This window comes from Gossypium hirsutum, chromosome A10 (assembly GCF_007990345.1).
Source record: "Gossypium hirsutum isolate 1008001.06 chromosome A10, Gossypium_hirsutum_v2.1, whole genome shotgun sequence".
Classification (NCBI taxonomy): domain Eukaryota; kingdom Viridiplantae; phylum Streptophyta; class Magnoliopsida; order Malvales; family Malvaceae; genus Gossypium; species Gossypium hirsutum.
Window position 1 is genome coordinate 17,902,999 of NC_053433.1, and position 16,718 is coordinate 17,919,716.

At 31.1% G+C, this 16,718-nt stretch overlaps 1 protein-coding gene across 2 annotated transcripts; it reads left to right on the plus strand.

Moving 5' to 3' along the window:
* The first annotated feature begins 7,666 nt into the window (after nt 1-7,666).
* On the plus strand, nt 7,667-10,552 carry LOC121208284 (floral homeotic protein APETALA 2). Of its 2 annotated transcripts, none has more exons than XM_041078832.1 (9): nt 7,667-8,604; nt 8,695-8,720; nt 8,808-8,838; nt 8,932-9,165; nt 9,263-9,307; nt 9,395-9,489; nt 9,578-9,705; nt 9,797-9,988; nt 10,155-10,552. In XM_041078832.1, exons 1-9 carry the CDS (start codon nt 8,078-8,080, stop codon nt 10,341-10,343), a joined length of 1,467 nt encoding a protein of 488 aa, XP_040934766.1. In that variant the 5' UTR covers nt 7,667-8,077; the 3' UTR covers nt 10,344-10,552. The 2 variants fall into 2 exon arrangements, with proteins under 2 accessions (XP_040934766.1, XP_040934767.1); XM_041078833.1 differs by having other exon boundaries at nt 7,671-8,604; nt 9,587-9,705.
* The last annotated feature ends 6,166 nt before the right edge of the window (nt 10,553-16,718 follow it).

The window sequence follows — 16,718 nt, forward strand, 5'->3', positions numbered from 1 at the left end:
CAAGGCTTGGGAAGTACGTCGTCCCAGCAACACGATCATGGTACCCAGACCTAATCTCTGTCATAAGTGATACCGGCATCTCGTTAGTATCCAGATTTAGAATCGTATCAGATGCTAAGGACTCAGCTCGAGCCCCTCGACAGCCTCTACCTCGGTCTCTAGTACCCCGTCAATGAGTGCCACGTGAGCTCATCGTAACTTTCAGTATCTACCTGTATTAATAGTTTTATGGAAATCAGTTTACAGTTCTGATAATTCATTAACAAATATTTTATGCAGTATAACATCAGAATGTTTAGAGTTTGTTTTCACGAGTATAGTCTCTCTACAGTTTGCAGTTTACACTATCTAAAGTGTTTCAGTAGAGTATACTACCTACAGTAGTTTCATAGCATATTAACAGTATTTTCAGAAAAATCTAAATAGAATTTCAGTATAATCTAAACATGCTTTCAAACAGTACTTATCAGAGTTTCAGAAACTTACAGGATCAACGTCGGAGACTCGGTGTACCACTTATTATTCCGAAAATATTTCAAGTACAAATTATTTCTTTAAAACCCATATTTTAAAACTCAAATCCACAGCCGAGTTTTGTAACTAGGCTCTGATACCACTAAATATAACACCCCAAACTCGGCCTAGACATTATGGCCGAATCTGGTGTTATCACATGAGAGTGTTTTTGGAAAACCGTTTTGATACATAAAAATCCGTCAAATTATTATTATATTTTACTTACGAAAACCTTGGTTGATTTTAAAGAAAACCATGCTTTGGCGTTGCAGTTTATACTCCATAATCACAATTCAAAACCTAAATTAAAATCGAAAATCCAAGTCCATAATTACAACAAATATCCCTAAAATAATAAAATAACATGGTAAAGCATTTAAAACATAAAACCCATGAGTAGGTGGCCATGGTCACCGTCGAGCCCTCTACTGCACCGATCAGTCTACTGCTGGTGATTACTTGAACAGATTAAACAAATAAAGGGTGAGTTTTAGCAAACTCAGTGCGTGCATCCCCACAGTTCAGCATGTATACAGTCAGATAACAGAATAAGTCATAATTCGGGTCTGAACCCTTTACAGAATCGAAGTGGGCCCTGGCCCACTCAGACATAAAATCAAATACAAACTTAAGGCCTTAGCCCATCTCAGATATAGCATGCATAATAGATCAGGATAATAGAAAACATACCCACTAACCCTGTACACCAACTCCGTCTAACCCTACACACCATGTGGGGATACAATCGACCCACCTATCCCTACACACCAAATATAGAGATAAAATCGAACCATTCAACCCTACACACCATAAAGTATCGTAATGCGGCACATGTCATAGATATGTAGCTTAACTGCAAGATAATAGGCTTATGAAGCCTTTCAGATACTCCATTCACTTCATCAAACCCACCCCGATGCAATGTATCATACAATATGGCATGCTATAATGCAGATAAACAGATTATACATCTATATTCATAACAGTATAGTTATACATACTAGGTGTAACATGTTAGCACATACATCACAATATCATATCACAGAACAAGGGTTTAAGTAATGTTTACCGACCCTACGACAGGTCACAGTTGACTTGGGCGACCCGTGCAACCTTACAGTTTGTTACAAAAAAATGGGCTTACACGACTATGTGGTCTGCCTGTGTGCCCACATGGCCCAAATTAGCCTTGGCCGTGTGGGTCTCACGACTTAACCCAGAATTCTACATGCCCGTACGGTTCACCGTGTGGGCCCACACGGCCCAATAGGCCGAGCCCGTATCTGCAATACGGCCTCGCCAACCATTACATGGTCGTGTTCGTAGCATCCGCATCGCTCGCGCACAGCTTGGTTCGTCAATCACACTGCCGTGTATCGCCACACGGCCTCCACACAGGAAATCCAAATGCTCGTGTGGCATCAACAGTTTACTTTTAGGCTTTCGCCGGATCTCGTTTTCTGTACAATTGGAGTACACACCTAGTATCGTTTCAAAGCTAAAGCAACCACGAGCACTCTAGAACCTATTATTGAACAACATGTCACTTAATTAGTCACTTAAACCGAATTACTAAGGATAGGAAAATCCTGAAAGTTAACGACAACCTTACCTTTAACGAACAACTGTAATACCCCTACCCGTATTCATTGCCGGAATAGGGTACGGGGCATTACCAGAGTTTACGAATTAAATTTTTTTTATTCAATATAGCCCCTTTATAAATATCTAACCTTTCCTGCAATATTAAATCGAGACCAATCCACATCAACCAAATCAATTCAACATATTTTCAAGATAAATTCATGCATATTTATAAGATAACGTCATCACATATCTAAAACCAGGTTTGTTAACCATACTAATGGCTAACTTTACATTCATTTCACGTTAACATTTACTTTGTTAGCTTATACATGCCATTGATTTCCAAAATAAAGTTTCTTTATATACCGAAATCCTGAGGTTGACAGTGTGATGTGTCTCCGACCAAATCCGACCTCCGAGCTCTTAACACTACAAAACAGGGAAAAAGGAAATGGGGTAAGCACTTCGTGCTTAGTAAGCTCATGTAACAAGAATTATACTTACCTAATATTTTCAATACAATACAATAAACATCCATATATCCATTCAATGCATTATTACCCTAATATGCACAAACTCAACATTCAAGTTAGTACAATAATTTCCATGTACCAATAATATATACCATGATTGATGAGCTCATCAATATCATAATTTCCATTTCCTTGTTATTTTTTTATACTTCTCCCGTTGAATTTATCGGAATTTCGATGGATTTTCAGAGGTACACTTCTAGTGTACAATTCCGGGTCCGTCAATTCATATTCATGTGCACACATATCCATTTTAGAGAGCACACTCCCGCGAACCTCAACCTTGCAGCGGGATAACCAGTCCAGGCTAAATCCCCTGCAATATAAACTCATAGAGTATTGTCGGGATTACCAGTCCAGGCTAAATCCCCTGCAACGACAATTACTCTAATGAGCTTGGAGCTGAATTACCATTCCAGGCTAAATTCAGACCCTAATTCGGATTACCCGTCCGGGCTAAATCCATTTTACACATATTCTTCGGGAGGGCTATATCAGGATAGGATCACCCGTCCGGGCTAGATCATTTTTACCGTCAATTCCTTTTCAGAGATCCATTGAATTTTCCTTTCATTCAACCGGGATTTCTTCCCATTTTATCAAATATATCAATGTTTCATTAATTTTCATACAATGAACATTCAAATCATATTCACATCAATAACATACAATCTCAAGCATTTAAGAATATAATTCAAGTTACATGAACTTACCTTGATACTTGTTTGTAAACAATAAAAATCTACTAATCTCGAACTTTTTCCTTTCCTCGATCTAGCTTCGTATTTGAATCTTTCAGATCTAAATAAATAAATTTAATTATCAATTCAATACATTTCATGTTCATATGCAACATTCTCTATAATTCAACTATTATTTATAGTTCATTCAAAGCCGTCTACTTGAGTCATAGTCAGTAAATTATTTATAACATGAGCTATGGAACTCAAAATTAAGCTCTGTTAATTTTCCCTGAAACTAGACTCATATATATTTTTACCATAAAATTTTCAGAATTTTTGGTTTATCCAATAAGTACATTTTATTCTTTAAAGTCACCCCTGTTCTGCTGTCGACAGTTCTGAGCCTTCTTTACTAAAAATTAATTATCTCTTCATAAAGAATTCAAATAATGTTCTTGTTTATTTTTATTAAAAATAGACTCATTAAGGATTCTAGACATATAAATTTAAGCCCATAATTGTTTTTCTTCAATTTTTTATGATTTTTCAAAGTCATAACAGGGGAACCCGAATTCATTCTGACCTTGTCTCACAAAATTCATTATATCTCAAAATTTACAAATCCATTTCTTACACTATTTCTTCTATGAGAAACTAGACTCAATAATATTTAATTCCATATTTTTTTCATCTTCTAATTTGATTTATACAATTTATGGTGATTTTTCAAAGTTAGTCTACTGCTGCTGTCCAAACTGTTTTTGTGCAAGCTGTTTATTACCATTTTTCCCCTAAGCTTTTAATAAATGATAATTTCGTCCCTACTCAATTAGCCTCTCAATTGAGCTGATTTTTCTCAATTAACATTTTATTTTATCACCTTAAACTAGTTTACAACCTTTAGGAATCAGAATTTCAGCAATAGACTTTAATTCCAAGCATTTTCACAATTAGGTCCTAAAAATCAATTTCTATTGAAATTACCTAATAAAATCATCTCATAAACAAATTAAAGCTTTAATTTCATTCTATTTAATCATAAACTTACAGCACTCAACCATGGTGACTTTCAATTTCATCCATGAAATCAAAAACTAATGAATTTAATAGTAGGACCTAGTTGTAAAAGTCTCAGAAACACAAACATTACAAGAAAAAGGCAAGGATTAACTCACTTGGTGAAAAAATTATGAAATACCAGCTTATATAACCCTCCTATGGCGTTTTTAGCTGCTGGAATTGAAGAGAAATGAAGAGAAATCTAGATATTTCCTATTTAGTCCTAGTTTTATTTAGTTAATTTTGCAATATTCCAATTTTACCCTTAATTTATCAATTTTTCTGCTAATTTCATACCCTTGCCGTCCAGCCCAAATAAATTTTGGGTCTAATTTCCTTTTAAATCCTTTCTCATTAGACTTTTAAGCTATTTAATCATTCTAGCAACTTTTACACCTATTACAATTTAGTCCTTTTCATTTAATTGACTACCCAAACATTAAAATTTCCTAACAAAATTTTAATACCACATTAATAACATTTCATAAATATTTATAAAATTATTTTTGACTCGGTTTTACGAGATAGAGGTCTCGATACGTTGTTTTTACCCAATTTCTTCAATAATTTCTTTTTCTATCTAATCACTAAATCGGTAAAATTTTTCTATCTATATTTTCATACGATTTTCCTATCATATCAATTTTCATGCAAAAATATTGAAATAAATTTCTCTTTAAATCGAATTTGTGGTTACGAAACCACTGTTCTGATAATTTTGAATTTAGGCCATTACAACAACGACAGTTCCTTGCTGACTTAGAGTGCCGTTTAAGCAGTCTTGATTGTCTCCTAAATAGAAAACAATCTCTTAACAACCCAACATTTATAAAACGAAACAAAACGCACCCCTCCACTTACTAAATTAGCGCCAAGCGTAGAGATAAGCAATGACGATGGAAGAGGACCAAAAATCAATACTAGAGTAAAGGAAAACGGCAGCAAAAAGGGGAATTTCGGCTGCAAGGACAGAAAAAGAATGTGGAGAAGGGGAAATTTTGCAAAGGAATTTTGGCAGAGAGTGAGAGCAGAATATTTGGGTAACTCCCAAATCCCTTGTTTTGTTCCCACTAAACCACATCTGTTGCAACTACTCAATATCCCAAACCAACTCAAATACTCCTGCGGCATTAGCAGCCAAAATAATGCCTTCGATTAGACTCGAACCCAAGACCACCCTCACACCAACACTCCACTTATCCACTAGACCAGCAGACCCATTCTTGCAAATATAAAAAGACAAATACCTATAAGTCTATTAACCAAAGGTAAGGCTTTATTCAATAAAAACCAAAATTTTACCTAAGCTAAGGCTTGAACTTGGGACCTCTCACATACACACTTAACCACTGAAGCAAATACACAATCGTGTTAAGTTATTGCAGAAACATATTTATAAAATTTGGGGCGCTACAGTACAAGTGGATTCTTATTTGAGCTACCATATTTAAAAATTAACATTTTAGTTAGTATTTCCATTAAAAAATAACAATTTAACTCTTTTTTAAAGGTTGATGGTCAAATTCGACTTTTTTTTAAAAGGCTGAAGGTCAAATTTAACTAAAAAAAAAGAATAATGACCAACTTGATAAAAAATGTAAACGTTGATAGCTAAATTTGACATTATACCTATAATATATATGGTATTTTATTATGTTATAACTTAAATATTATTGTTAAACTACTATTGAAATATTAATAATCAAAATTAATAACATAATCATAAACATCTTTTAAATAATTACTATTTTAAGTATTTTTTACTCAAATAATATTTAATAATTATTACTATTTTTTACTAAAAAATATTTTATGTAAAAAGTAAAAAAAATCATGTATATTATATTATATTACAAGATCCTAGAGTCCCATTTGACATAGCGGCCTAATTTTTTGACATGTAACATATTTATCCTATCAGAATATGGCAATATAATCTATCTATATATCCATATTTTAAATTAATAAAAATAATATTTTAAAATTATAATCTATTTTTAAATTAATAGAAAACAATATTAAAATTAATATAACTAGATTTTACACCTCACTTTGCTTGGGATATCAACCATTAATTATAAATAAATTTATTTTATAATTATTTAAAAAAATGATTGTATTTAATATTTACGCAAAAAATTTTAGAAATATATTCAAATGTAATAAAGTAAAAGAAGAAATCAAAACCTACAATAATTATATAATTTATCAAACCCCTTTAAATATTTCTAACAGATTCCTAAAAATAAATAATTTAAATAATAAAAAAACTCTCAAGTAATACAAATACAAGAAAAATAATTAAAATACAACCCAAAAAAATCTATACAACGTGAAGAAATAAATAATTTTCTTCAGAAATTAAAATAAATGTTTTAAACAACTATTTTTTTTAAACTCCGATTGTTCTATTAGATATTTTGGTGGCTAATATAATCTTTCGAATTTGGCTTTAATGTTTAAACCGAGTTGAGGAGGTTACAATCAAATTTTTATACTGTACAATGTTATTTTATATTTTAATAATAGCATAATATTATTTTTCATAAAAATATTATTGAAATACTTTAAATATTTATGCTGATATTGTATTTCGGAAAAAAATAGGAAAAATACATTTTTCATTATGTCCAAATATTAAAAAGAAAAGGTTAAAATATATATCAAGTTCCTACCCTTTTTTGTATATTTGGAAATTGAGAGACGGATACTTTGGGGGTTTGGGGAGCCTAGGCTCCCAAAATCTTAGAAAATTTTGATTTTTTTTTGAAGTTTTTTGAAAATTTTAATTAGGTCCTTCAATTTTTTAAAATTCTCATTCTTATTATATTTTTTAAATTTTTTTTGAAAATTTTAATTAATGTCTTTTAATTTTTTAAAAAATTCTCATTAAACATTTAAAGACTTTGAAAATTTTATTAAGCCCCAAAACTTAGTATTAAAATCTACCATTATGAAATTTAGTCTCTTACTTTATTTCATGGAATTTATGTACTTTACGAATTTAAAAATATAAGTTCAAATGTTAATATCTTAAAATTTTCTATTAAATTTAGGTTGATTATAATATTTCATTTTATTAGATAGCTATCATATTAGTATTTTAAAAAAGTTAAAATATCATATCAACAAATTTAATAAAAATTTAATATAATTTTTAAAACTTAAGAGGAAGAATTTTAACCAAAAAAAATAATCTGTTTTATTTTATTTTCTAAAACATTTTTTTTCTTGTAAGAAATTGGAAATGAATGACCTTAAAAGCAAAACAACCAAGGAGCAAGGAAGGAGAGAAGGAAAGAGAAGCTAAAACTTTAATTAGAAACAGATGAGACTCCATTTCATTCACCATTATTGACATAAAAATCTACCAATAAGAAAGAAGATCGCTTTGGTTGAAGCTTAACTCAAACCAACCTCAGACTTCGGTTTGATGCATTGGGGTCTTCACATTTTTCCTCAAACTCCTCCCGTTCCTAACTTTACTAGCTTGAAGCTAACTCTTTTAACTCTGAACCCAATCCTTGATTTATTTATTCTGCTTCATATACTGAGAGAAAGGAAGAGTTTTAGCTCTCTCTTTTTAGCTTTTTGATTCTTCAGAGAATATGGTGATCATGATTGTTTAAGTTTTGGCTCTTGGCTTTTATGTAGTTTTGATTGAGATAATAAACTGAGAATTTTGTAAAGAGAAAAAAGATGTGGGATCTTAATGACTGTCCATATAAGGCAAGAGACGATGAATACGAGGGGTGCTCAACGCAGAGAACTTCCAAATATGGAGATGCAGGTAACTGTAAACGGTTCGGATCCATGTCGAATTCATGTTCGTCAGCTGTGGTGATCGAGGATGGATCAGAAGAAGAAGAAGAAGATAGGGAGGGAGTTAAAACAGCTTTAAAGAAGAAAGGTAGCAAGATTTTTGGGTTCTCAGTGCCTTATGATGAAGAAGAATCCATGGAGAGTAGTGACCCGACTCCGGTAACCCGGCAGTTGTTCCCTCTCGATGAAGACCAGGAAATGCGGACCGGAACTGGACCTGGGTTCCCTCGGGCTCACTGGGTCGGTATAAAATTCCGTCAATCAGAGCCCTACCTTTGTGGCGGAAAATCCGTTGAATCGTCAGGTCCGATGAAGAAAAGCCGGCGAGGACCGAGGTCTAGAAGCTCTCAATATAGAGGTGTTACTTATTATAGAAGAACCGGCCGATGGGAGTCTCATATTTGGTTAGTTCCTGATATTTTTATTACTGCAACAAAAATCCTTCATTTCGAACCAATCACAACTTTAAGGTTGTTTATTTTGTTTTGTCACAGGGATTGTGGAAAACAAGTTTACTTAGGTATGTATGACTGTCTTTTTCTTTAACTAGTATTGTTTTTCATACAAATCTTGTGTTTTTATTTTTCTGCCGGATGTGATTTTATAGGTGGATTTGATGCACCACATGCAGCTGCACGGTGAGCTTAGACTGAACCCTTTATTTATTTATTTATTTTTAAAAAAAGAAGTCCACTGCAAAATGATAAAAAATCATTTGTAAAATATTTCAGATCATATGATAGAGCAGCTATAAAGTTCCGGGGAGTAGAAGCAGACATAAATTTCAGTGTAGAAGATTACGAGGAAGACTTGAAACAGATGAGAAATCTAACGAAGGAAGAATTTGTGCATGTACTTCGCCGACGAAGCACTGGCTTTCCTAGAGGAAGCTCCAAATACAGAGGAGTTACCTTGCACAAGTGTGGAAGATGGGAAGCTCGACTCGGCCAATTTCTAGGCAAAAAGTAACCCTTTCTTATTTCCCTCTATATCTTATTATTCTCATCATCTACTCCATTATCACTACCGTATACTCAAAAGTAGTTGAATTTTCTTTTACAGATACGTTTATTTAGGCTTGTTTGACACCGAGATTGAAGCAGCAAGGTCAGTGCCTGTCCTTGTTTTAGTTTCCATTTTTAAATTTATGCTAGTCGGCTGGATTTGTAATGGTTGGGGACCCCCTCTTTGCAGGGCTTACGACAAGGCTGCAATTAAGTGCAATGGCAAAGACGCTGTCACCAACTTTGATCCCAGCATTTACGGCAATGAGCTTAACAATGGTGGAGGTCAGTACGGCTTACCCTTTGTTGAGATCTCTTTTCCAATCTTTATTCGATCCATGAAAATGAGTTTTCATAATTTCTTGTTGTTTAGAAACTTCAGGCAATGCTGGTGGAGGTCACAATCTTGATTTGAGCTTGGGGAATTCAGTTTCAAAGCAAAACAATCCAGAATCTGGTCCACCTCAAACTGATTGGCGATATCAGGGATTTAAGCCTGAGGTACTCTTTTTGACTTTCATTTCTGAATCATCTACATACAAGTGTTCCATAGGTAGTGGTGTTTTATATTATTTTGTTGTTTGTGTGCCAGGAAATTCAGCAGCAAGAACAAGCTTGTAGAGGTGATGATCCTCATCGAAGATCGGATAAACATATACACTCTCCACTCTCAATTAAGTCCAATGAAATGCAAATATATGGGCAATTGAGAAGACCTGGTCCTGGGGAGAATTATATGTCTCACATTCTTCCTCCCCGCATTATCAATCCATCAATTTATCAGGTTTGTGTTTATAACCGTATATCAGTAATTGCTTTATATAACAAGAAAGTCCCGCTAACTAGCCGGACTTCGAGTGCAAGTATTGACAGGTTATAGCTAGGCTGAGCCAGGAAACTTCAGCTACCTAACCCACTTTTTTTCCCCCTGAAATTGTGTAAAACCTTAGATTCATATAGCAAGCAACAGCGGCAATGGAGTCCAAATTGGGAGTGATGTATCACTGTCAAGGAGTGCTCAACAGGGTCCTCACCAATTGATTGCAAATGCAGGAGCAGCATCATCAGGATTCCCGACGCAAACATGGCAGCAGAGAAATGGGTTCCACTCATTCATCACACCCTCCCGACATTTCTAAAAAAACCTAATTCTAAGCATGTAAAGATCAATGCTTTATGATAGTTACTCTTTCCTATTTTTTTTCATATACATACACAAAAAGAAAGCATTGAGACAAAGTAACAAGTAGACGAAAATGTTGTATTACATTTACTCAAAAAAAGAAAATGTTGTATTACACGGATTCTAAGGAAAATAATAATAGATTATGGTAACAGGGTTCTGATACTTTCAGTTTCCCTAATGGAGTAACACTGCATAACTTAAAATCCTTACAAATTGATGAAAGAAACCCATGTAATGAGCAAAAAGAAACAAGGTAAATTACACTATTAGTAATTTTTTTTAACTAAAGTTACAAAATAATCATTCAATTAGTATTTTTTTTGTCACTCAACTACGAAAAGTTACAAAATAATCACTCAACTATTCAATTTTGTTTTTGTTTTTGTCACCAGTGGCCACCATCAGCCAGCTTTTAAAATTCGTATAGTAATAATTTGAACTCTCAACAATTACACATTGTGTCAATTTAGTTTTAATTCTAAAATATCTAACCCTCAATATTTACATATTGTGTATTTTAGTTTTTTTTTACAGTTTTGGTTTTTTTTTACCATTTCTCTTAAAAAGTAAAAAAATAAATTTATCAACTAAATTTGATTGAAAATATACAAAAATGAAAACACTAAAAAATCCAATAAAGTGTGTAAATGTCTAGGGTTAATTTTTTTACAATCAAGACTAAATTAACACAATTTATAAATGTTGAGGGTTAAAATTATTATTATGTCAATTTTAAAAGCTGCCACCATTAATTTACTAGAGACTAAAAAGATAAAATTGAACAGTTAAATAACTATTTTGTAATTTTTTATAGTTAAATAATCAAAAAAATTATTAATAATTGAGTGACTACGAATGTAATTTATCAAAATGAAAACAGGAATCAAAGGGAAAACTAAGGTAGAAAATCATGGAAATAAAGTTGGGGGAATTGATTTGAAAGTGTTGGAAATATGAGTGAATAGGAATGGATGGTCACACTATCATTTAGGTGTTGTTTGGGAATCATTACTGTTGAGCCAAAAGTAGGCAAACATGGGCTATAATGGTGAGAGGGACTTCTCATCTTTCACCCTATGCTTTTAAAGGACATTTATCTATATCTCTATTTATAACTCTAAAACTACAAATATTCAATGACTTTTTTGCTTTTGAAATTTATTAAAATAAATTACTTAAATATTTTTTTAATTAAAATAATAAAAGATATTACTATTAACCTTAAAGTAAAATTCTTAATTCATTAAAATATTAATAAAATAAATTACCAATATATTAACATTAAAGTCATTAAAATAAAATTACTTAATTAATTATTTTTCTTAAATTAAATAGTTGACTAATTTTTCTATTTTTTAACAAAATATCAAACTATAAGTTCTAATCATATACACTCAAACCCACGCCTTTCTGTATTGACAACAATGTTCATGCCAATCGAGCTAAGACTCAATCAATAATTTTTTTTATTTAAATTGATAAAATGAATTATTATTGATGCAAAATTTTTTTTATTAAAATGAGATATTAATTATTTTTATTATCATTAAAATCAAAGTAAAATCTCCTAAAAATGAATGGTAAAGTGACAGTTTAAAAATTGGTATAATAACAAATTTAATCTTAATTTGTATATATTATATCAATTTAATCATAATTTTAAAAAAAATCAAATCTATATATAAATACATAAATATTTTAACATAACAAAATTAAAATATATAAAATATAAAATTTTACTTTTTATTTTATATAAAATACTTAGTCAAATAAAAATACATATACCAAGTAATAATTACCCAACCTTTATACTAAAATCATTAAAAAAAAACACTTTTAAAATTTCCTTTTAGAAAAAACTCCACAACCCACGCTCATCTCTTTCCCCAAACATGCCTCGTCTTTCTTTGCCTTATATTTGATCCCTCTTTTCCTCTTCCAACGCATGATACAAGCTCTGTCTTGCCTTAAAGTTCCGAACAGACCATGGAATCAAATAAGGTAAAAAATTGAAACCCTAAAACTTACCTTGAAAATCTCTATTTGAGTAATGAGATTTTAAATTTCGTCTCTCTTTACTTATGCATCACTTCATTACATTTGATACCCGTTCTCTTTACAAGTAAATTGTTTCAAAAAGTAGAGACTTAAAAGAAATAGCGGACCTTTATCGCCACCACTTTTTGTTACGCGCACGATTATTTGTGGCATTAATTTGAAATCCATTCATATATGCTATTGAGGTCTTTAGTTATGTTAGATTTGAAACACTCAAATAATCATAAATTAGTTTCTTATCCGATGTGATGCAAAAAATAATTGTATGTATAAATTAAAAAATATATTATTTTAATTTTTAAAAATATTTTATAAAAGTATAATGTTAATTTAAAATTAATAAACTTTGATAATTAAATTTTTAAATAAACATTAACATATACCTATGTTGTTCTTTTATGTACTATAAAATGTTTTATAATAATACTTAATTTGTTTTTGTGTTTTATAAATATATAATTTTAGATAAGGTTATGTAAATATTAAATTTTGATTGAACAATGTTAAAACAATATTAACATTTATTTTTTATTTTAATTAGGTTTATTGAATATTATGTATTAGAAAACTACTTATTGAATTTATTTAAAGTTACAAACTATAGTTTTTTTAATATTAGTTAAATTTTAATTTAATTTAAATGTGATATTTGAAAATAAACGTACTTTTTAATATATATTATGATAAAGAACTGAGGCAGATGATTGCGGAAGAGAATTGTAGAGTTTGTCCAAGTTACGGATTTGACTTAAGGCTCTAGATGTTCAAAAAGAAATTTGGATTTTGTCACAACCTGAAACGCAATCGAATCCAAGCCAGATAAAAAGTGGAAGAAAAATAATTGAAATAAATAACTACGATAAATAAAATAGAACAATAAATCAAATATTAGAACAATAACGAAAAAATAAAGAAGATAGAAGGAAAAGATAGAACGTGGTGTGTAGAAGTCCTAAGGAGCCTTAAAAACAAGAAGAATTCACAACCTCCTTCAAGAGGCTTTAATATCCTCTCCAAAAAAGAAAACTTAACAAAAAAAGTTCGAAGATGATCCCCACAATATGATAAGATTGTTGAAACTCTTCTAAAAGAAAACTTAAGAAAAATTTTTAAAAAGAAAAACTCAAAGAGAATTTATTAACTCAAAAAAGAAGTTTGTTAAATAATAATGAATTGATTCGATTGTGTACAATGCAAAGGCCTTTATATAGGCTAGCTAAATAAATCTAAATAAAACTCTTAAGTATACTAGAACTCGAATTAACCTAAACAAGAAACAGTTTTAAACTAAACTTTTTCGTTGACATAAAACTCCTAAATAACTTAAAATACTTAATAATTATAAAAAAATCAGAATAAAATAATAATAAAATAATAAAAGATGATAAATAAAATATTACGCTCATGCAAAATAAAAATTAAGCCTAAAACCCGAACTTAATATGATTTAAACTCGAATTAAAATCTCGAAACTCGTAATTCCTGTCATAATCCCGTCTAGAAATTCTACTCACGCAGTCTTCACTAAAACGGTCATAACTTGAGTTCCTAAACTCAAAATCGAGTGATTCAAAGTGCGTTTCAAAACTATGAGATAGATCTTCGAACACTATGAAGACATCTTAATCCATAAATGTTTGGATCCCATACAAATATTTGTTGAAAGTTGACTAATCTTTTGAGCTTGAAAATTAACAGCTTGGTTGAATTGACTTTAATACATTTTACCCATTCCATACATGTATCATTCCTAGTTTCCTCGAAACGATTCATCCTCACATACTGGCTTTAATCGAATCTTGGTTTGATTTGCTTGAACTTTGACCTTATTGTTGGGCCTTGAGGTAGTGTAAGCCCATTGCATCCATGTACCTGAAATTGGACCTTGAGACTCGTGTCATTCCCCTATTCCTCAAGAAGATTCGTCATCTAATTTTTAGCTATAGAAAAAGAAAAAAGGTTGGAATTAATAATAAAAGCAAGTAAATATTTACCTAAGCTTTCCTGTGCGGCCAAACTATCTCTAGGACCAAATATATGAGTTTGATCCCTCAAATCAACATGGATCAAGTACCTCTCCTTCAAAAAAGAACCATCAATACTAAACAAAGAAATATTAGGCACATGAGTGTTCAAGTAAAAGATTACTCGTAACATTCTTTGAATATGCATGGTCATCCATAAGAACTTTCAACGATGAGTCAAGAATTTTACATAATTATAAAAATCAAGAAGTTTAATATTATTATGCAAAAATTCATATTTAAAGTCCAAGGTAGAAAATTTTGTTGCAAGATCAAATGCATAAGACTTTAATAAACCTGTTGAATGTAACAAAAGTAAGTTTTACATACCTGGATAAACCCATAAAGTCAATTGAACTCTTAGACCATTGTTTATTGAAACTTGACTAATGAGAAAACATGCCATAAGGAAAAATAAAATCAATAGCATACTTATGAAAAACATTCAAGGTATGCCTACATATTTCAATTTTCGATGTATTATTGCTTTTCTTACCTTCTAGCACTTGTGGAGAATTATCAAGGTTCAACTTAACTCTCTCTCATAAGTAAAATTGTCTGTTGATGGTAGAAAAATATAATTGGAAGTCATTCAATGGATCTTTGAAGTCCTGTAATAAAGAAACACCACTAAACAAATTTGAGTTAGGATTAGTTAAAACATAATCATTCCTCATTTTTGTATGGATATTTTCTTACTTTTGATATTCTTGTTTCACTTTAGAACTCTCCAATTTTACCTCATATGGGATTTTCACTTACCAAATTTAGACCATCAAGTAGACTTTTATCACTCAAAGTCTCTTTTCTCTTGGTCTTTTTACATGATTCTTCCTCACTTCCCATATCCCACTCACAAGTATTATGAATATTTAATTTAGTACAATACATCTCAATAGGAGAACATGATGTTTCTATCTCATCTAACTCTATAAATTCAAGGAAAAAAATTCTCACTATCATCTTTTTCTGGTTCACAAAGTTCGCCATCACAAATCTCTTTTTCACTAAGTAAGAATAAAAAAAAAGGTACAAATCCATACTTACTTTCTTCTCTAGTTGGATATTTAATTGGACACTGGAAATCCTTATGATCTTTTGAACTACACCAATAACATTGCACAAAAGGTGATAGCTCAATCGTATTCTCTCTATTTGGATATTTATTTGGACATTAAAAACCCTTATGATCATTTGAACTACACCAACAACATTGCACAAAAGGTGATAGCTCAATCGTATTCCTTCTTTCGCTTGGCCATCTCCCTTTGAATTGACAAACTAAGTTATGGTGATCTTTCCCATCACAATAAGTCTCTTGATCATTCTTTCCATGAAATTATGGAATTGTGAACTTTGATTTAGCTAAAGAATGTTTCCTACAATCATTACTAACCAAATTCTTATCATTGGCATGAGGAACACATCGAGATTATTTGCACGAAGATGAGGCTAGTCAACCTTATCTCCTCAATTACGATTCCGATGTTTAATTTGCGTATTTAGACATTCCAAATTTTTTTTGATCGTGTGTAGAATAGTGTATTGTTTCTGATCTTAAGCACATCGAACTTCTTGATCCTTTTGCAACTTTCCGATCATAGTATCGTGAATCATTATTGTAACAGCCAGATTTTGGGCCTAGTCGGAACAGTGGTTTCGGGACCACAAATTTGACGTAATTAAATTCATTTTTATTATATTTTTATGGTCTAAAAATTCACAAGATGATTTCATGAAAATTTTGTTCAAAAATTTTGACGTTTGAGTAATCAATTTGGTCAAAAGAACTAAATTATAAAAAGTGCAAAAGTAAAGTTCTACATGTTAGAGGTGTCTAATTGTTATGAAATTTTAAATTAGAGGCCCTTAAATAGTAATTATACTATTGGATAATTTTTTGGACAAAAATGGACATGAAATGGGTGAAATAGAATATTTTTAAGTTAGGGACATTTTGGTAATCTAGTAATTAAAATGAATTAAAAACAAAATAAAAGCCAAAATTTCTTGTCCATCTTCTTCCTTGGCCGAATATTGCATGAAGAAACCATGGCTAGGGTTTTCCAAGCTTCCAAGCTCGATTGTAAGTCCGTTCTTGCCCCGTTTTTAATGATTTTTACGTTTTTGAAATCCTCGTAACAAGATCTACCTATTTCTACCATTTATTTGAGTTATCATGCAGACCTAGGGTTTGAACCATGTTATAAATTTTTTCATTTTGATGTTTAATGGTAGATTAAGCA